We start from the raw sequence: 21,996 nt of genomic DNA, 5'->3' as shown, positions 1-21,996 counted from the left end.
CGACAGTATTCCAGCTGAGCTATTTTACAATCCTAAAAAAAATGATGCGGTTAAAGTGCTGCGCTCAATGTGCCAGCAAATTTGGAAAACTCAACAATGGCTTCAGTTTACGTTCCAATCCGAAAGAACGGAATGCCAAAGAATGTTCAAACTACTGTACAATTGTGCTTATTTCACATGTTAGTAAGGTGATGCTCAAAATCCAACAAGCTAGGTAGGCTTCAATGGTATGTGAACCGAGAAATACCAGAGGTACAAGCTGGTTTTCGAAGAGGTAGAGGAACTAGAAATCAAATTGCCAACATTTGCTGGATTATGGAGAAAATAAGGGTTCCAGAAAAACATCTGCTTCTGCTTCATTAACTGCGCTAAAGCCTTTGTGTGGATCATCACAAACTGTGGCAAGTTTTTAAAGAACCAGACCACCTTACCTGTCTCCTGAGAAAACTTGTATGCAGGGCAAGAAACAACAGAATCGTACATGGAACAATGGATTGCTTCAAAATAAATTAATACAGGTAGTCCTTGACTTACAACAGTTCATTTAGTGACCGTTCACATTAGTGTCCCATGGTCATGTGATCCGCTTTTGTGACCTTCTGACAAGCAAAATCAATGGGGAAGCCAGATTCACTTAACAACCAGGTTACTAACTTATCAACTGCAGTGACTCACTTAACCACTGAGGCAACAAAGGTCATAAAATGGGGCAAAACTCACAACAAATATTTCACTTATCAACATAAATTTTGGCCCAATTGTCATAAGTTGAGCACTGCCTACAGATCTGAATACCTCTGAAATTCTGTTCTCTTGGCAGTTCATTTGAGATGAGATGAACGACTCCCAGGGTCTCACAAGAGTTGAGCCACGGCAGAATAACTTCTCCTGCACCCCAAAAAAACAGAAGGGAAAACACTCATCTCTTGTTGAACATTGGCATAAAAACAATCTACGATGTAGAATAATTATATTTTGAGTGTGGTTTTGGGAAAATGTTCACTTTTCCAAAAGGTGACAACATTTTTATTTGTTTTCTGAATATTTTTGACTTTTAGCTATGATTCCTTTTGGTGCTGTCCATGGGGTTTTCATGGCAAAGATACTGGAGTGGATTGCCATTTCCTTCTCCAGTGGGTCACATTTTGTCAGAACTCTTTGCTATGACCTGTCCATCTTGGGTGGCCCTGCATGGCATAGCTCATAGCTTCATTGAGTTATGCAAGCCCCTTCGCCACGACAAGGCAGTCCCCTGGACTGCAAGGTGTTCAAACTGGTCAGTCCTAGAGGAGATCAACCCCAACTGCTCTTTAGAAGGCCAGATCCTGAAGTTGAAACTCAAGTACTTTGGCCACCTAATGAGAAGGAAGGACTCACTGGAGAAGAGCCTAATGCTGGGAAAGATTGAGGGCAATAGAAGAAGGGGATGACAGAGAGTGAGGTGGCTGGATGGAGTCACTGAAGCAGTAGGCGTGAGCTTAAATGGACTCCAGAAGATGGTAGAGGACAGGAAGGCTTGGAGGAACATTGTCCATGGGGTCGCAATGGGTCGGACACGACTTCTCAACCAACCACAACAACAACATCTATGATTTGGGGAAGAGCGATTCATTCAAAAAGTTAAGTCAGGGAATATAAATTAATGCAATAAAATCACGACTTATTATTCCTACATCACTTTGTAAATGGATCTCTGTGTGTCTATATGTGAGTGCGCACTTAGAAAACAATTCTCAGTGAGGGGTTGGGATGTTAGTTTCCAGCTGACCCAGCAGCCATTTGGAGAAAACTGATTTGTGAAACTGTACTTCATCTAATTATATCCCAATGCTTTCTTCTTACTACATTTCCTAGTAACAAATTATAGTATTTTAATAAACTAAACAAAAATGGTTAGTAAGCCAAAAAAGTGGACTTGTTGGGTGAATGAGACCATCCTATTAATTATATGGCTTGTTTGGGCAGAGGAGTTTTATTAACTTGTGTTTAAGGTTTAGCAGTGTTTCTCAACCTTGACAATTTTAAGGCATGTGGACTTCAACTCCCAGAATTCCACAGCCAGCATTGCATTGTCAAGGTTGAGAAACACTGGTTTAGAGTTTGAGTAGACATACATAGGATTGTTCTATCAGAAAGATTATTGCAAGGCTTAATATGCATCTATGAGGAATTGCGTCATTTCTTACCAACTTTATGTTTCAAGAACCAGCTTTAAAATTAACTCTTGTTCCCTTAAGTACCGTAAATTATTCCTCTTGAACTAACCCCAGGCTCTTCCCAAAGGTGCTTTTTCAAAAGGCAACTGGACTTTCAGTTCTCGACAACCAAAGAAATTTCTTTGATGAGAAGCAAAATGTCTTCAGGGAAAACCAAGAAAGTCCAAGGTGAAAAAGCACTTTGGGGACAACCATGACCTGGATGACTGAGAATCTCCATAGACCAGTGATGGCAAACCTTTTAGAGACTGAGTGCCCAAAAACTGTCCTGCCCCGCTCCATCCCGCCCCCTCCGCTCCGCTCCACTCCGCTCCGCTCCGCCCCAGCCCACTGCCTTCGCTCTGCCTACCCACAGGGCTACCCACTGCCTCCACGGCCCGCCGCAGATCACCCAGCCGGCCTAGTAGTGCCATGGCAGTCATGCCCTCCACTCGCACCATCTGCACGCGATGGGGCATGAGGGTGGAGTCCCCGCTGCCTGGCTGCCATGTCCTTGGTTGCACTGCTCTGTGCGGGCCGCACCTGGGGGCGACTCTCCAGGGGGGTTGTTGTAGAGGGGGCCGTGGGGGTAGGCGGGGCTGGGGTGATGGCTCACGTGCCCACAGAGAGGGCTCTGAATGCCGCCTTTGGCACCTGTGCCATAGGTTCGCCACCACTGCCATAGACCTAATCCCCGTGTCTTACACCATCTTCAGCAGCAGTACAATCTTCATTTAGCTTCTCCACTTCAGTCTTGGAGCAATTTGTTTTCCGAATTGTCAAGTCAAATCGATATTTTGTCCCAGCCACAAGCTGAAATTCAAGGAGAAAAATGATTAGCAACTGTATTTAGACTGGATGCTGAATAGCATAAACCCACAAAGAACAAAAAAACTTGGCTTGCTGTCTGGTGAGCTCATGTTGGATTCAGTGGCCCCAAGGACCCATTCCTTCTCTAGGATTCTAATAAAAACAAGCAAGTGAAACGGGCAAGGAAAGATGGTGCTCCCTTAGAGGCATATAAGAAGCTGCCATGGATCAAGTCAAACCATTGACCTATGATGCCCAGAATACTTGATGTTGCCTGGCAGGACACTCCAAAGGTTTGTGTCAGGAATTTCCTAGCCCTTAACTCAGACATGTCAAACAAAAAGGCCCGGGGGCCGGATGCGGCCCACGAAGTGGTTTCATGTGGCCCGTGAAGCCATCCTGGAAACAGTGAGGGAACGGCCCCCGCTGCCTTGGCCCTGGCCCAGGCCAGCTGGGAGCCAATGTACAATTTTGTGGTGGCCATCTATGCTGAAACACATTCAGTCTTAGCTCCATAAGCCCCCCCACGCCCCACATGGCCTGAGAGGAACAGTAAGGCTCCTCCAGTGGACCATGCCTTGGCGCTTGCCCCAGTCCCACCCCCTTCTGCCGGAGACCCTCAGATCTATCCCACTCCTGCCCAGGCCCCCACAGGCACCCTTGACGCAAACGATGTAGAGCTGGCCACACCCACCCAGTAGGCCACACCCACTCCATCCACGCCCACCCAGTAGGCTATGTTTTCTTAGCGAAGTTGCAGATATAGTAGTAGCAGTGATAAAAATCCAAACCTGTTTTGTGACTTCTCCTATTGCTACAATTCTGAAATGAAAGTCACTGTTGTTTTTTGCGTTAAACGATTCTATAGCAGCTTGTAGAGGCTCCCTCAGTTCTTGGCTGTCCTTTGCAATCGGGACTACGCAACCAAAACACGCATCAACGGGAGGCTCCACTTTTTCTTCAACTGTTGAAAATATATAGATAAAAATACAAGTTTATATCAGATTATTGTGAAAAGGAAAGATTACAAGAATATCAGCCTGCATCTATGTTATTTTTTGTAAGATAATATTGAACACATTTTTTTTTTCCCTTGCAAAAAATGCATGAATCCAAATTGCTCTGTGGCAGTTTGGAATTTACCGTGAGTAAATGGTTATTATCTATGGTTTCATCCTGGCCACCAATTTGTGCATATAAAAGGAATGCTTTATTCCACCCTACTAGACTGTACAACCTGTTTTCCTTGTTCCCTTCTGGGAGGAGGGGGCTTCATGGTATCCNACTTTGTCTGGTTAGTTGTGTCTGATGGGCTCTGCCCATTCCCTGCATCTTTTGGAACTATGGCCAGAGGAGGAGGATTATAGGAACTGTTGTTCAGCAACTTTATCAGGGCTTTCACATATATAGTAGAACAGGGCTTTTCAATCTTTTCACCCATTGTACCACTTTTAGAATATGGCAATATCCGAGTACCACCAGTTGCCTAGCAAGGTGTCAAAAACTTGATGACCAAAAAAAAAAAAAAAAGGAAAAAAGTGATAAAGTACAGGTAGTCCTCGACTGTTCGAAGTTACAATGGCACTGAAAAAAGTGCCCCCCAAGCCACAGCCGAGCAAGACACCTGCCTGCCCACCTGGCGGCGCTCTTCCTCCTGTCCGAGGTTTTCATTGTTGTGAGCATTTCTGTTGAGGATTGGCAGCGGGGGTGGGGTGGGGGGGGTGTTTGGTTTTTATTCCCCCCCGTCTGCTGGGTGATTGCAGCAGGTTTTGGTTACTTCACATGACCCTGGGACACTGTGACCGTCATAAATATGAATCAGTTGCCAAGCATCTGAATGTAAATCACAAGACCCTGGAGATGCTGCGACATTCCAGCTGATTGGCACTTCTTCTGGGCTCAGCAAAAGTGCCAGGATCAGCGCCGAGCTCCAGCTGGAGCCTGGCGCTGATCCTGGCATTTCCACTGAGCCCTGACAGCCCCGAAGAAGTGCCGATCAGCTGGAAAGCGGCACTGATCCTGGCGCTTCCGCTGAGCCCTGACAGCCCTGCAGCTCCAGCCATCTCTCGCTCAGGCTTGTGCGGTGCTGCCACCGGTTCAGTTCATTCCCCTCCCCCACTACCACTTTTCTAGGATGGTCGCGTACCACCTGCCAGGTGCCAGTATGGTACCCGTACCACTGGTTGAAAAGCCCTGTAGTAGAAAACCCTACAGAACTGAATGCATGCAATATGAATTTGTCATCATCGTGATGTACCAAGCAATACTGAATCAAGGAAGCAGCGGGTACAGAACAACGGTTACAAACCTTGCACTTTGCAGTCCTGTTCTGCTTGGACCAGTGTGTCTGTATTGTCAACGTGGGCAGTAACTGTACAGGAACCTTCCCGCTGGAAGGAGACAAAAACGAGAAGACTGAACCATGCTTTTATCAGGCAGCACCTTTGTCTCACTCGGGGTGATTTTTCCAGATGGCATCCCCGTGAGTATGACTGGCACAAAGTACGAGCCTCACACAAAGAATACACATTCCCGATTCCAGATACCATGCATCCACAGAAAAGAGCTTTTTTTGCCACCTGCACAGGCTGTCAGATTATCTTGGCCTCTACCTCTGCAGGATATGGGGAAAAGCTTTCATCCTTTCAAATCTTGAGGCAGAGCTCAGACAGAAGCCGAAAACCGATGCTGGGAAAACCAGAGACCAAGAGGGTCCTTCCAAGGGTCTGGTTAACCTTTAGAATTTCCAGGAATATCCCCCCCCCAAATCCCTGCAATTTTGCCCCCTGTGCTCTGTGGCCCTGCCCATCTCTTGCTGCCTCTAGCTGACCCTTCGCGGTCTCCTTGCTTGTCCAACCTGACTTCTTGCGAGGCAGATGTTAGCTGTGCAAAGTCGTCTTCTTGAGATTATGTGTGATGGTTTCACCATGAGACCTCTAGAAGAAAGCCATGCATAGCCAGCAGCTGCCTCGTGAAGGGCCAGGCTGGGAGGTCTTGTCAGCGGCGAGAAGAGAGTGCACAGAGTGGCAATGGCTGCAGAGTGCAGAATGGCTGCAGCTGGGGTCTAACGCTGGGTTATTGGGCTGGCATGGTTTGGTCTTCATGCTCCACTGCTGGGCTTGGAGCAGCTGGGTCTTCATGCTTCACTGGGGCAACTGGGACTTTGTGGTTGCTGCTGGGTTGGGGTGCTTAGGGCTTTGAGCTGTGCTGCACTGCTGGGCTGGGGTGGATGAGGCTTTGTGCTGTACTGCTGGGGCTTGTGCGCCCTCGTGTGTCCAGCAGCAGCCACTGCAATCCAAGTTCTCTTTTGACTTCCTGTTGGCTTCCCCATTGCCTTTGTTTGTTGCAAGATTAAAGGAAATTGTAAGAAACTCATAGCTTAATCATTTGCGATTCTTGCTTAACAACAGCAATGAGGACTGTTGGTTACTGTTGTTAACTAAGGACTACCTTTGTGTACATGTAACATTTAAAATTAAGCAAGGATGGTTGTACTGTATTTCTTCTTTTTTAACAAACTGATTTTTTTTTTTAAACTTACTAATCCTGACAAGGCCCATATTGCTGACGCTGATCTATCTCAAAGGAAGTGCTGGCCATTTCAGCCACATCCTTTACACCAGGGGTGTCAAACTCAATTTCATTGAGGGCCGCATCAGCATTGCGGTTGCCCACGGGGGGACGGGTGGGTATGGCCAGGGTGAGTGCAGCCTACTGGGTGGGCGGGCGTAGATGGAGTGGGTGTGGCCTACTGGGTAGGCATAGCCAGCTCTACATTATTTGCACCAAGGGTGCCTGTGGGGGCCTGGGCAGGAGTGGGACAGATCTGAGAGTCAGAAAGAGCAGAAGGGGGTGGAACTGGAGCAAGCACCAAGGCATGGTCCATTTCTTCATTCCTCAAAAAGGGTGACACCTCCCCAGCATGCACCCAGGGGGCGGGGCCGACAGCAGGGGCTGGTTCCTCGTTGTTTCTCGACGGCCTTGTGGAGCTAAGACTGGATGCGTTTCAGCATAGATAGCCACCACAAAATTGTACATTGGCTCCCGGCCGGCCTGGGCCAGGGCCAAGGCAGCAGGGGCCATTCTCTCACTGTTTCCAGGATGGCTTCACGGGCCACATAAAACCACTTTGCGGGCCACATCCGGCCCCCGGGCCTTGTGTTTGACATGTCTGCTTTACACTATCTAGTTAGGAGAAGGTATTATTGAAAGAGCTTTCTTTCTTTATTTGTGTGTATACACATACACACCCATATACATATATGCATGGACACATGGATATATTTGTTTCTTTCAATTGCCAGTAGGAGGATGCCAGGTGAAGTACTTTTACAAATGAGATGGAGCAGTTACTGGTAAGTTCCAAATGAGTCTGGCAAGAATATGTGTGTGCAAGTACAGTATATTACACCATTGCTATTGTTCCTAGGAGCATGATAAAAATGAAGTTCACTTACACCTTCAGGAAGGTGTCTACATGCTGGACTCAGATCTGGAAATTCATTCTTGGAACAATTTGTTTCTTTCACTGAATATTCCAAACGGTAATTCCATCCATTAACCACCTGCAAGAAATTTAAGAGAAGTTGCACGGAACAAGTGGTACAATTGCTTTGAAACTCATCAAATTTGGAACTCAACACATTTTGATGAGAAAATTTGGTCCTGGTACTTGTCATTTATTTGGTACTCAACGTGGAAGCTACAGGTAGTCAGTGTCGGTTGCCTCATGACTCACTACCCTTTCCACCCAAAACAAAAGTTTAGTCACACAGTAGCTCTTGCCCTGTGCGCGTCCGCTTGCGATATTATCTAAGCTTTTGTTGTCATTTTGGATAATTTTGTGCTTTTTCCCCCTCATCAGTACAAGTAAAGTGTTTATTTTATTTAATCTAAGTATTTATTCATTTTTAGATTTGTTTCTCATGTAATGATATACAACCTTATCTTTTTACATGTTGCCTTAAAAATGTGCATTGTCTTTGGAAACGCATTAAAGCTATTTACATTATTCCTTATGGGAAAAATGTGCTTGATATTCCTTGTTTTTGGCATTAATTGCACCTCCCGGAACCAATTAATGTCAAGTACTGTGGTATCACTGTAGTTTAAATAAAACTGCACAGACACTGTGCATTTTATCAACATTTGACAGGGCTGTGTTGTTTAGTTTAACAAATGAAGGTTTCAAAAACATTCACAAGGGAAGGATATTCCACATTCCACATTTTCAGATTTTAACTATAAATCTATCCAAATCACCTAATTCTGTAAAGTTGAGATAGGGAATTATAGGGACATATACAAACCTGACGTGTAACTTTGTTTACTTCTCCAATTTCGTATAAGGCAAAGTGTTGACTCTGATTGTTAAATTGCCGTAAGGTGAATCTCACAATAGGAAGCACTTCCAAGCTCTTAGGGTCTATGGGATGCCAGCAACCTAGACATTTAGCAAGGGATCGCTCTACATTCTCCTGTCCTGAAAGCAAGCCAACGATAAATTAGAAAAAGCAAAACAGAAGTAAAGAAATTAAAAGTGGAAATTACTGCAGCGCTCAGTACGCAAACAGGTAAAGGTTAGCGATTAAAAGGAATGAAAGGAATAAAAGAGTAGTTTAGGAAAGGAAAAATGACGTGGGGCCATTCATCTTAGAGAAATTAATGGGTAGAGAAAAAATTATATTGTACCTGGCCTTTTAAACACTGGAGTTTATTACATCTAAACTTGTGGTTGTTTCCACATACATTTAAATACAAGTGAGATCTAGACTCAGCCTTCAAGCAATATATATATTTGGTTGTTATAGTCTTGCTGGACAAAGTGACACACACCACTCTACTCCCTCCTAAGGACCACCAAGTCTATTAGGACTATAACTCCCACAATTCCTTTCCAGAATTTTTCTGGCTATGAATTCTGGGAGTTGTGATTGCAACATACTGTATTAGGAAGGAATGAGTTGGAAGAAGACTAACAGAGAGGATGAACATTAGAAATGCATAGTAGGCCTCCCAAAGCTGTTTATGGGCTAGAACAGGGCTTTTCAACCAGTGGTACAGGTACCACCTGTGGTACATTGGCACCTGGCAGGTGGTACGCGACCATCCTAGAAAAAGTAGCGGGGGAGGGGAATGAGCTGAATCGATGGCAGCACCGCACATGCCTGAGTGAGAGATGGCTGGAGCTGCAGGGCTGTCAGAGTTCAGCGGAAGTGCCAGGATCAGCGCCAGGCTCCAGCTGGAGCTCGGCACTGATCCTGGCGCGTCTGCTGAGCCCAGAAGAAGCGCCGATCAGCTGGAATGTTGCAGCATCTCCAGGGTCTTGTGTTTTACATTCAGATGCTTGGCAACTGATTTATATTTATGACGGTCACAGTGTCCCAGGGTCATGTGAAGTGACCAAAGCCTGCTGCAACCACCCAGCAGATGGGGGGAATAAAGACCAAACACCCCCACCCCACCCCCACTGCCAATCCTCAACAGAAATGCTCACAACAATGAAAACCTCGGACAGGAGGAAGAGCGCCACTGGGTGGGCAGGCAGGTGTCTTGCTCGGCTGTGGCTTGGGGGGCACTTTTTTCAGAGCCATTGTAACTTCTAAGAGTCACTAAGTGGACTCTTGTAAGTCGAGGACTACCTGTACTTTATCACTTTATTCCTTTTTTTTGGGTCATCAAGTTTTTGACACCTTGCTAGGCGACTGGTGGTACTCCAATATTGCCATATCCTAAAAGTGGTACAATGGGTGAAAAGGTTGAAAAGCCCTGGGCTAGATCAGGGGGTCCCCAAATATCGGGCCATGGCCTATTTGGAACCGGGCCACATGAGAGGCGGGCTAGTGGGAGCATGTGCATACATGCACGCAGCTCCGCTCATGTGAGCAGCACACCAAAGGCTTCTCTCTTGCACGAGTGGAGTTGCGGTCCTGCGCAGACTGGTCTGCCACTTGCGTGGCCTGGTTCCCCTCTCCCCTCCCCCCCAGCCAAGCCGCCAAGCCACCTGAGTCTGAAGGAGCACAAGATTGCACCCCTCTTCTCCATGCCAAAAGCTTTTGCAAATGAATGAAAGGCTTCATGGCAGCGATCTTGTGCTGCTTCAGACCTTCCATCCTTTTGCAAAAGCTTTTGGTGCAAAAAAGACTGAAGGACTGGGAAAGGTGGCCCGGCTCGGGTGTGTGTGTGTGCGTGAGATGGGAACTCACACGGCCCACTTCCCCTCTCCCTCCCCCAGCCGGGCTGCCTAGTTGCAAAGGTTGGGAACTGCTGGGCTACAGAAGGAAACTCCAGAAACCATATAACTCTATAAAATAAGATAAGATAAGATAAACCTTTATTGTCATTTTTATACTGTGGGCACAATGGCACACATCAAAAATGAAATTTAGTTGCCCGCTCTCAAAGTGAAACACATACATGACACAAACCTAAACATACTATGAACAACATATGTATAGACCCACATCCCTACATATATGTAGCAATAAATATTAAATATTGTCCATCCTGAATATATAACGGAAGGAGGAAGCTTGAGAGTTCGCAAGGTTAATGCTGTATGGAATGAAACTCTGGCTGAATCTGGATGTTCTGCTTCTGAGCCTGCCGTGTGCTGCAGCTGCCAAAAAGGCCAACACAGTGCTGGGCTGCATTAACAGAGGGATAGAATCAAGATCATGTGAAGTGTTAATACCACTTTACAATGCCTTGTTAAGGCCACACTTGGAATACTGCATCCAGTTTTGGTCACCACGATGTAAAAAAGATGTTGAGACTCTAGAAAGAGTACAGAGAAGAGCAACAAAGATGATTAGGGGACTGGAGGGTAAAGCATATAAGGAACCGCTGCTGGAATTGGGTATGTCTAGTTTAACGAAGAGAAGGACGAGGGGGGACAGGATAGCAGTCTTCCAATATCTCAGGGCTGCCACAAAGAAGAGGGAGTCAAGCTGTTCTCCAAAGCGCCTGAAGGCAGGACAAGAAGCAATGGATGGAAACTAATCAAAGAGAGAAGCAATCTAGAACTAAGGAGAAACTTCCTGACAGTGAGAACAATTAACCAGTGGAACAACCTGCCTCCAGAAGTTATAAATGCTCCAACACTGGAAGTTTTTAAGAAGAGACTGGACAGCCATTTGTCTGAAATAGTATAGGGTTTCCTGCCTGAGCAGGGGGTTGGACTAGATGACCTTCAAGGTCCCTTCCAACTTTACTATTTTTATTATTATTATTAGATACCACGAAGCCCCCTCCTCCCAGAAGATAACAAGGAAAACAGGTCGTGAAGAGGATGTGTCATGTCCCAGACAATCTTACGGACCCTGTTCAAGCAGCGCTTCTGTTCTATGTCCTGGATGGGAGGGAGGGAACTGCTATGCTTCAAATGTTGCTGCAAAATTTACCTTTTTCCATATTTTAGTATCTGCTTCAACTTGTTCAAATTCAGGACAACCATGTATCAACTATGCTGTAGAATTAATAGTGATTAAATCTCTAATAGAGTTGGAGAGGGGTGTGTGGAGAAATTGTCCTGGTTGTCCCCGTTTTTATCCAAGTGCAAAGAGGAATTTTTCCATAGGCAGAGGAACTAGAGGTACATTTCTTGTCGTTTTGAATTTTAACTTTGCAAACACAATATCTTGGTCACTGCATGCTGCTGACCACTAGGTGTCACCATTACATTGTGGACATGTTTTAAACCAAGAAAGAGTTTTTATTTAAAAAAAACCCTGCCTTTTTATTTTAAAAAGTTTAGTTCAGTGATGTCTCTTAATAATCTGAGATGCATTTGCACAGCCATTTTACACAGGGCTTTCTGGAGAAGGACTAACTTTTGTGACTAACATATATTACAAATCCTTATAACTGATAGATGTTAAACTTTTTACACTAAACTTGTGAGAACTGTACTGCCATCTCTGTAGAATTCTATTTTTCATATACAATTACAAAGTGGGTGTGAGATAAGGCCCATCCTATCAGTATGTTTTCCTTTGGGGTGTGTGGTGTCACTAGCAGCTGTTCCTGTTTAGCTGTTTTTCTCTTTTAACGTGCAGCTTCCCTGTACCTTGTACTGAAAGGTTGACTATCATTAAATATCTTAAATAAATGCCATTTTATTTGATTCTTACAACACTAGGAGAAAGGTCAAATGGAAGCTTAGAAAGTACATTAGGGGGCAGTTTCATTAAGGCATGTAATAGACCTTGGTTCATTATAGTTTGTCACAGTCAGCCCAATGCTCAGATTCAGCACTTAACGAGTTATTATTAGATTTTTAAATTTATTTATTTATTTGTTTGTTTGTTTTATTACATTTATACGCAACACATCTCATTGTCGGAGATTTTTATAAGTAACTACGAGTTATTATTAGATTTTTAAATTTATTTATTTATTTGTTTGTTTTATTACATTTATATGCAACACATCTCATTGTCGGAGATTTTTATAAGTAACTCAAGTTGGCAAACATACCTAATACTCCTTCCTCCTCCTATTTTCCCCACAACAGCCCTGTGAGGTGGGTTGAGTTGATAGAGAATGACTAGCTGAAAGTTACCCAGCTGGCTTTCATGCCTACAGTTGACTAGAACTCACAGTCTCCTGGTTTATAGGGCAGCACTTTAACCACTACACCAACTGGTTCATCACCAGCTATGGCCATAATCAGTCAGGATTTATATCTGATTGGGGATTATAGTGTTGCAAGTCAGCNCCCCCCCCCCCCAGAGAAGGAAATATTTTGAAGAATATTAAAAAAGGCAGAATATTATACTTCCCCAAAGGAATAAAAGAGAAAAATCTTAAAATAGAAACCAGCTCCCAGTCTCCTTCCCTCAAGCAGGCCAGCTTTTAGAAATGCAGATTTGGGGCCACATAAGCAAAATGCCTTCAGCCCCAGCCCCAGAGAAGGTTTGAGATGATGGGATTAGAAAAACAAACACTACAGGACAGGAACATGACCTTTAGGACATAATAGGATTAATCCACCACCATTAGAAATACCAAAAGGGCACATTCAAGCTCAGGTCAAAGTACATGGCACAGGAACAGGAACGACTTCAAATACAAAGGTATAAAAAGCCCACCTATCCCAACTCCATTTTGTCAGCTGCCCCAGAACCTCATGCTGTTGGTTCTGTTCTTCAATAAACAGAACCTTCTTTCCAAACAGCCTCCATTTTATTTATTCCCGGCTTGGACTTAACTGATGATTTTTCTTTCAACAATAGGTTTCTCCACATAACCACTTCTACCCCCTCAATCTACTGGTCACTGAAGATGTGTCTACATAACAGAGATCCCATCTTGCTAGAAGAAGCTGAAACCAGTCCAAGGTGATCTAGCAGGAAAAAGCTTTTCCATGGGAAAAGACCACATCTTGTCTGGTAGAAGAACTATGAAACTTTATGGTTGGCAGAGTGACTACTTTTTTCTTTTTTCTTTTTTTATTTGGTCAGTGATCTTAGTGCAGCCGAAATACAATTTTCCACAAAGTTGGCAGGTCCATTAGAAAGCAGAATGTGTGTGTGTGTGTGTGTGTGTGTGTGTGTGTGTGTGTGTGTGTGAAGTGAGGTTGTGACTGGAAATCTCATTTCTTTTTCACCCATCTCCATTAGTCAAAGTTTTGGAGAAAAAGTTTAAAAGTTTAACTGTGATAAGCAAGGGTGTGTTTTTGGAGCAGAACATCTAGCACAACCTAGTTTCTTTTTATTGTTGTTTAAGGGTATTTGGATTAATTAAGATAAGAAATGGAGTAAGGTATTGAGGGGCAAGGCATTCATTGTACCCTCCAAAATCCCTCATCACTAAAATAGAACTGATTTTTCCCCTGGGGATTTTATGGAGTAAAATGAATATCTTATGTAGTAATTTTTGGAAAAAGATAAAGGGCTGAATGGTTTAAAAGCCTTAACTTTAAACCATTCAGCCCTTTATCGTTGTCTAAAAATTCAAAGATCCCAAACATTTTTCCCCCTGCACATTCTATTTCAAAAATACGCAATTCCTTATATGGCAACTGAGCAATCCACTAAATGTAGTTTGACCTGTGATGTACTGAATTACACAATGGAAAACAAGGTCAACTTACTCTGGTATCACCCTTTCCTGATTTTTTTTCTTCCCTCACTAGTATTGGCTTAAATCTGCCCACTGATTCTTTTTTTCTCCATTATCATCAAGAGCAGGATAGAAAAATGGAGATTTTTCTGAATGCTAACTTAAAAGTTACTCACCTGGGCTAATTTTGCAATTCTGTGAAATGGAAGAAAAATCTTGCGACTCAGTATCAATATCAGCTGTACAGTTTCCATGATGCTGTGAGAGAAGCAAAAAGAGACATCAATTGAGTTCTTATATGTTAAGTGGGATATCACAATTACCTATCAAGAGTTTGTAAATCCACTTTCCACTGTTAAGAAACAGAACTGATCACATTTCATAGATTTTTGATATTGTTGAATAAACAATCAATGGGTTCTTACTGAGATCTTCGCTATCTGTACTTAAATACAGGTAGTCCTCAACGTACGACCACAATTGAGCCCAAAATTTCTGTTGTTAAGTGAGATATTTGTTAAGTGAATTTTGCCCCATTTACGACCTTTCTTGCCTCAGTTGTTAAGTGAATCACTGCAGTTGATAAGTTAGTAATCCAGTTGTTAAGTGAATTTGGCTTTCCCCGTTGATTTTGCCTGTAAGAAGGTCGCAAAAGGTGATCACATGATCTTGGGACACTGCAACTGTCATAACTATGAGTCAGTTGCCAGGCATCTGAATTTTGATCACATGATTATGAGGAACCTAGAAAGGTTATAAATATGAAAAATGGTCATGTCATTTTTTTCAATGCAGTTGTAACTGACTGGACGAGGACTATCTGTATTGGAGATAAGATCCTACATTTTTTTATAATGTGTGATGGAGCACAGGCAGACAGATCTTTGGGGAGACAAATAAAGCATCGTATTTTCTCAGTTAGGTAGATGGTATATATGTCTTGAGTGGTTTTTTTGATGCACCTTATCGGCCCAAATATGGGAGGAAGAAATCAGCCCAGGTTCGAATCTCAGAAGGGTATGGCTGGCTGATGAGAGCTAATTAGCTCGAAATAGCTATCCCAGTCCCCCTTTAACTCTTTGTTAGCAATCCCCAAAAATGTAGCATATATCTATATCTATATCTATATCTATATCTATATCTATATCTATATCTATATCTATATCTATATCTATATCTATATCTATATCTAGATCTAGATCTATATCTAGATCTAGATCTAGATCTAGATATAGATATAGATATAGATATAGATATAGATATAGATATAGATATGGATGGATAGATAGAGATAGATATAGATATAGATATAGATATAGATATAGATATAGATATGGATGGATAGATAGATATAGATATAGATATAGATATAGATATAGATATAGATATAGATATAGATATAGATATAGATATAGATGGATGGATGGATGGATGGATGGATGGATGGATGGATGGATGGACGGACAGGCGGACGGACGGACGGACAGACAGACAGATAGACAGACAGACAGACAGACAGACAGACAGACAGACAGATAGAGTTTAAATAAAAAAAAGCTCCTAATGTAATTCTAACTCAATAACTCAATTTCTGCCCAAATCTGATAAAAATCTCTTTTCCTTCTATTGGCCTTTAAAGGTCAGGTGATGACACCAACTGGGCACAGAAGGCCGGGATATTTTTTAATGGGCCAACTGGTCGCCACTACAGTCACACATGTAGACTCAACAGTCACATGACAATATAGGCCAAAGGGGCAGCTTTAAGGCATGTGGGCTTCAACTCCCAGAATTTCTCAGCTAGCCTATTGGTTAGACTAGAGAATTCTGGGATTTGAAGTTCACATGTCTTAAAACTGCCAAGAAATCCACCTCAAACTGTAGTCCCCTTCCTTGAGGCTGGTGCCAAAATGCAGTTTTACCACTAATCTGTTTTAATGGCATCTTTTGCCTGGTTGCATATGGTGATCCTGGCAGCCCTATATAATGTATACCTCTCTCTTTCTTCTTGCTCTCCCCTATAAAACTCTTTCTGCCATGTCAAAGGAGGAAGAATGAATACTTACTCCTTCTGAGATACCAAAAAGATCACAGTTTTGCCAAGGCTCATCTGCATCAATTGGACACGCGGTTTCTCTTACTTGATAGACGACATGGAACTTTTTTCCAGGGCCTGCCTGAAAAGAGAACGTACATGAGTGCTGTTGTAGTTTCATTTATGTATTTAATAAGCTGATACGGCCGCCCATCTTGAACACATGATTCTGGGTGGCTAACAGTTAAAACAACATAGGAATAAAGTGAAACACAGCCAATGATTAAAACTATAAATAACATAATTTATCCCAAAGCTGCAATCTTATTTTGATGGCCAATCCACCCGTTTGGTCCATGTCCTAGCAATTAAAAAATCCGCCAATGTTCTTCTGTGTTTCTACAGCATGTAATGGTCCAAAGAACCTCAAAGAAATAGTTAAAGTATCAATACAGGTAGTCCTCAGCTTGCAACTGTTCGTTTAGCAACTGTTTGAAGTTACAATGGCACTGAAAAAAGTGACTTCCAACTGATCCTCATACTTATGACTGTCACAGCCTCACCACAGTTATGTGATCAAACTTTGGGTGTTTGGCAACCAGCATGTACTGTATTTAGAACAGTCCAGCATCTTGGGGTCATGTGATCACCATTTTTAACCTTCCCAGCTGACTTACAACAAGCCAAGTCAATGGGAGAAGCTAGATTTGCTTAATGACTGCAGTGATTTGCTTAACCATGGTAAAAAAAAAGTTGTGAAATTGGGTATGACTGTTCTTAACAACCACCTTGCTTAGTGATGGATATTCCTGGTCTCAAATGTGGTTGTAAGTTGAGGAATACCTGCAATAGGTTTTGTATAGAGCTGGGCAACACTTTGGATTCAGAGAAGGAAAGTTGTTTTCCTAGGACTGTGCAAGCAACCTCCCCTTGCTGCCACATGATCACAAAAAAAGACCCATTTGATTTAGGAAGTTTCCAACAATGGCTCTATTTCTGCAGCCACAAAGCCTCAGGACTTCCGCCCCTTGGAATCCAAGCAACCCCTCATTCCCTAAATATTATAATAGAGTATATCTGTAGGGCGGGGACTTGATGGCTCACCTGAGCGCCTTGAAATGGAGCAAGCTCCCATTACTTGCCCCAGCTCCTGCCCATCTAGCAGTTGGAAAGCATGCAAAAATGCGAGTAGATCAATAGGTACCACTTTGGTGGGAAAGGTAACAGCGTTTTGTGTTTCGTCCCATGCTCTTGAGTTGCAGGATATTGTCATGCTGGCCACATGACCGTGGAAAAGTTTTCAGGCAACGCTGGCTCCCTCGGCTAAGAAACAAAGATGAGTACTACCCCCTAGAGTTGGATACAACTGGACAGGGATTTCTTTAGCTTTATATCTGTAGGATCCTAGATTAAGAAATTGTTCTTCAGCTTTAATTAAGGAAACCTTCATCGGGAGTGACCATTCTTCCATACAAAAGTTTCCCAAACAACAATGCCAGCAAAATTAGTTTAGTGCTAGCTCTTTTGCTGATTTGCTGTTTTTTTGTCAGTGTAGAAATGTTTTACTTTTACAACTCTCATCCAGGTAGAAGTGCTATGGTCCAAAGAGAAGTTTACACCTTAACTGCTGCTTTAGAGACAAAAATGCATGCTGGCTCCGGAATTCTGGGAATCCAAATCCAACCTCTTAAAGTTGTCAAGGTTGCGAAATCTTAAAGCTAAATAACTTTGGAATTATCACACCAGCTTCAAGAATTTAGAACTTTATTGGAATCAAAATTCTTGCAGGTGTCTGCTGTGCTGCAAAACAGTCCTTTCAATTCAAGAGTCTTATGAAGGCAAATCAAGTTGAAATCCAAAGCAAACTTTCAGTAAATGTGTAACGGATCAAATATTTAACCTCTGTAAACACTGTCTGATTTTTGCTTGGACAACATGACTGTTGGAGGTACATGCCTATTTGTCATGTAACATCTACTGCTTTAATCTGGGGATCAATGGCATGACTCCATTTTGCCCACTGAGTACAATCCCAAGGACTGAGCCACAGAAAGGGGAAGTGCTGGAGTGGGACCACAACAAAAATATAATCCAGTTGAATTTAAGTTAAATTAGGTGCATGCAGCTCCTGTGATCAATCCCACTGTTTATGCCTAGATACATAAACTACATTAGCGCCAGTGGTGGGATTCAACCTGGAGGAGGCCTCCCAGGCCTAGAATGGCCCACCGGAAGTGCATGGATGCCAATTCTGGAAGCCCATTCTAGGCCTCAGAGGCCCATGCCTGCATCGAATAAGAGAACCGGTTGTTCAGGTATTTGAATTCCACCACTGATTAGGGCTTATCATGATGAGCTACTTATATTAGGATAGCTACAATATCCTAAACCACAAATAATTCAACCTCAGTTTTGTGTTGTTTGTCATGGTTTTGCATTGTTTTGCTTAATTCCATGGAAAGATATATTAGAAGTATTAATATTGGATGGTCTATTGTAGTGATGGTGAACCTATGACAAGCGTGTCAAAAGTGACATGCCACAAAGTGTTAAACCAATGCCTGACAGCTAGTCTTGAAAGCATGCTCCATACTCTTGCAATTTTGGGAGGTTGTGAGGCCATGTGAGAACGAAGTGTGCTCTTGCATAGCTTTTGGATCCATTGGAAGTTGCATGAGAGAGCCGTGCTTTCCTGTGGTTTTTGGAGACTGCATAGGCCATGAAAGAGCATTCTCTGAAGTTGCCTCAAGAATGATATTCCAAAGCAGTGGTTCTCAACCTTTTTAATGCCGCGACCCCAACCGGTCGTAAGTCGAGGACTAAACCGGTCGTAAGACGAGGACTAAACTGGTCATAAGTCGAGGACTAAACCGGTCGTAAGTCGAGGACTACCCAACCGGTCGTAAGTCGAGGACTTTCCCTGCCCGGGAGCGCCGCGCATGCGTGGTTCCGCCCCCTGCGCCGGCCGAGGCGTAGCTGGCAAGCGGCAGAGATGGAGCAGGCCGACCACCAGCTGGCCCAGCCCAAGGGAGGTAAGGCACCCTCCGGAAAAGGGGAAAAAATGGCAGACAAAAAAAATGGTGGACAGCCTTGCTTGGCGACCCCCGTGAAATGGTCAATCGACCCCAAATGGGGTCCCGACCCACAGGTTGAGAACCACTGTTCCAAAGGTACTTCAAGGAAAACATCTTCAAAGGAAAACAAAGTCCAGTTGCCTTTTGAAAAAGCACCTTTGGGACAGCCGTGGCCTGGATGACTGAGAATCTCCACAGACATTCAAGAAAGAAGGCCCCACGCAACCTGGAGCGCCCTTGTGGTGCCTTGGGGAATGATGTGAGGCAGCCTTTTTGAGTGACAGCAGTGGGGCTAGGATTGAAGTTGAACGCTGGGCCTCTACTTCAGGCCCAGCCTTGGGGTTGCTGCCAAATGCCACTGTTCAGGGTGGCCTAGATGGGGGGAGGGGGGGCAATAAAGAATTCTTTCTTGACACCTCAGCAGAGTCAAGTTAAGAATTTTTCAAATTTTTCAAATTTCCAAATTTCCATGTCCAGCCCAAAAGCTTTGCCACCATTGTTCTAGTGCAGGGATGTCAAACTGCCGGCCTGCAGGCCGGTTGCATCATGCGGAGGCCGCGCCCATCCCAGTTCCAGCAATGCGAAAAAGTCACGATATGTTGTGACACGTCACGTGACGTGGCAAGTTTGACACCCGTGTTCTAGTGGTTAAGGTACCAGGCTAAAAGCCAGGACACTGTGAATTCTAGTTCCACCTTAGGCATAAAAACCGGCTGGGTGACTTTGGCTCTCAACCCAATCCACCTCACAGGGTTGTTATTGTGGGAAAAATAAGAGGTATTTTATAAGGAGTATTACATAAATACTTCATTATAGAAATACTCCTTAGAAAATAAAGAGTATTTTATTTATTCATTTTTATTTATCTATCCTATTTCGGAACATCCCATCTCCCTCACAGAAATAGAGAGGAATGTTTGCTGCCTTGAGTTATTTACAAAAAAATAATAATAAAGGCAGGATAAAAATAAATATTTTTTAAAATAAAATCCCCTCATTTCCAATTCCCAGTTTATGTCTGCCAGCCTCTTCCAAGAGAGCCTTTTATAGTCTATTATAATCTATTAATAATATGTGGATGCAAACAACTAATGCAAAGAAGAAAAGGTAAAATCTGTATGAAAGAATAAGCTAAGGTATTTGACTGTGACAAATTTCCTAAAGTGAACTTAGTTAAGATTTGGATGGAAGTGAATTAAGAGACACCAAGGCTGGTGGTTTTTTTTTTAGACTGGAGCATTCTCCGCCCCTCCCCCCCAAATCTTAAAAAGGTATCAATAAACCATATTCATATTGACAGAAAAAGTCATCAGGACCTGAGCTAGAGTTGGAGGGTTTACCTTGCTAAAGATAAGAAATCCAGCTGCATCTCCATTTAAAGTGACTGATTTTTCCGATTCCTCTGCTAACATCTCCTTTAGTGCAGAGACATGGATCAATTTTAGCATTACCGAAGACTTCAAATTTATGGAAATCCAAATTAAACAATGTTAGATGAAACCACCAAATGGCTGCATCATATTACATTTGATATGGCAAAGCAGCAGAATTGGAAATATTGCTCTCCAAAAATGTGTGAGCATAGCTCCAACAATTCCCCCAATTCTGGGGGCTGAAATCCAATGTACTTGAAAAGTACCCCCAGATTTATGAAGGTTGTTTGAAGACTTGAAAGAATCCCTGCCCCCCCCCCAAAAAACAATTTTTTTTTGTAAATAAAATACTTGCTTGGAGTGCAAATCCCCATGCAGCTTGTGGAATTACATTGAGCTGAAGTTCAATATTTTTGGATTATTTTAGGAAGGGTCCACGTAAGTCTGGTGGAATGGAAAGGGGCAATTTTTTTAAAGATGGGGGAATGGGATTGCGAAAGAGAAAAAAAACTGAAATCGAACAAATGAAATACAGTAAGGATGACTACTCGCCATGCATGTAATAATTTTTAATTTCTGTTAAATTAAACATTAAATCTGGGAGAAATTTTCAGATGACCACCATTCAGTCGTGGGTGGAGGGTGCTGATGGTGCATTCTTGTGCAAGTCCCCAATTATGAAATTCACATTAATTAGATTTTTATGGTTCTGATGGTTACCAAATTTACTTACTATTCTGTAGGCATGAAGGATGACATTGAGAGCGAATTTATTTCCTTGATTTCTCTCTTCATTAAGTGCTTTTATTGCTCTAGCCACAGCTTCAAAAACTTCTGGGTCATCACAGCCCACTTCATCTGGGAGAGGACTAGCTTGGCAAAGTCCAATGCTGAGGACTAGCAGAATGAAGACTTTCATATCCAGGTGAGAGAAGCTCCTTTGAGCTTCTGATGAGCGTAGAAAGAGGAGAAAGAGCTTCAAGATAACTGATGAGGTATATCTTCCTAGCAGATACCGGAGAACTCAAAGTAAACAAAGCTATTTCATGGCCTCAAATCATAGTCTATATGCAATGTAAACAACCTTTGAGGTTTATTTAAGTTTTTTTTTTTAAAAAAAACAACAAGTTTATTCACCTGCAGTTCACAATGCAAGTTGATATTTTACAATCTCAAGGTCAGAACATACGGTTTTGACAGTACGTCACTTTGGGTAACTTCAAGGACATTTTCCGGAATGATAATACAAGTGGTCAGTGATGGGATTCAGCCAGTTCGCACCACTTCAGCAGAACCGGTAGCTAATTTTTTGTTGCTCAGACCCAGAATGGATTTCTGGAAGCGGCATCCACACAGAGAACCGGTTGTTCACATATTTGAATCCCACTACTGCAAGTGGTCCTTGACTCACAACTACAACTGAACCCAAAATATTTGTTTCTAAG

At 43.0% G+C, this 21,996-nt stretch overlaps 1 protein-coding gene across 1 annotated transcript in view; it reads right to left on the bottom strand.

Moving 5' to 3' along the window:
* The window catches only part of KNG1 (kininogen 1), a 22,995-nt gene extending 1,525 nt beyond the window's left edge, over positions 1-21,470 (bottom strand). Inside the window, exons 1-9 of the mRNA XM_029285378.1 lie at positions 21,285-21,470; positions 16,136-16,246; positions 14,246-14,339; positions 8,315-8,487; positions 7,463-7,570; positions 5,314-5,395; positions 3,797-3,921; positions 2,901-3,008; positions 248-396 (exon numbers count right to left, since the gene is read on the bottom strand). Coding sequence (XP_029141211.1) covers positions 248-396; positions 2,901-3,008; positions 3,797-3,921; positions 5,314-5,395; positions 7,463-7,570; positions 8,315-8,487; positions 14,246-14,339; positions 16,136-16,246; positions 21,285-21,470 — 1,136 coding nt within the window. The remainder of the gene's footprint in view (positions 1-247; positions 397-2,900; positions 3,009-3,796; positions 3,922-5,313; positions 5,396-7,462; positions 7,571-8,314; positions 8,488-14,245; positions 14,340-16,135; positions 16,247-21,284) is intronic.
* Positions 21,471-21,996: the final 526 nt, after the last annotated feature.

The sequence above is a fragment of the Protobothrops mucrosquamatus genome, unplaced genomic scaffold (assembly GCF_001527695.2).
Source record: "Protobothrops mucrosquamatus isolate PMUCROS unplaced genomic scaffold, P.Mucros_1.0 scaffold1587, whole genome shotgun sequence".
Taxonomy (NCBI): Eukaryota; Metazoa; Chordata; class Lepidosauria; order Squamata; family Viperidae; genus Protobothrops; species Protobothrops mucrosquamatus.
This window is presented reverse-complemented; position numbering and strand designations above follow the sequence as displayed.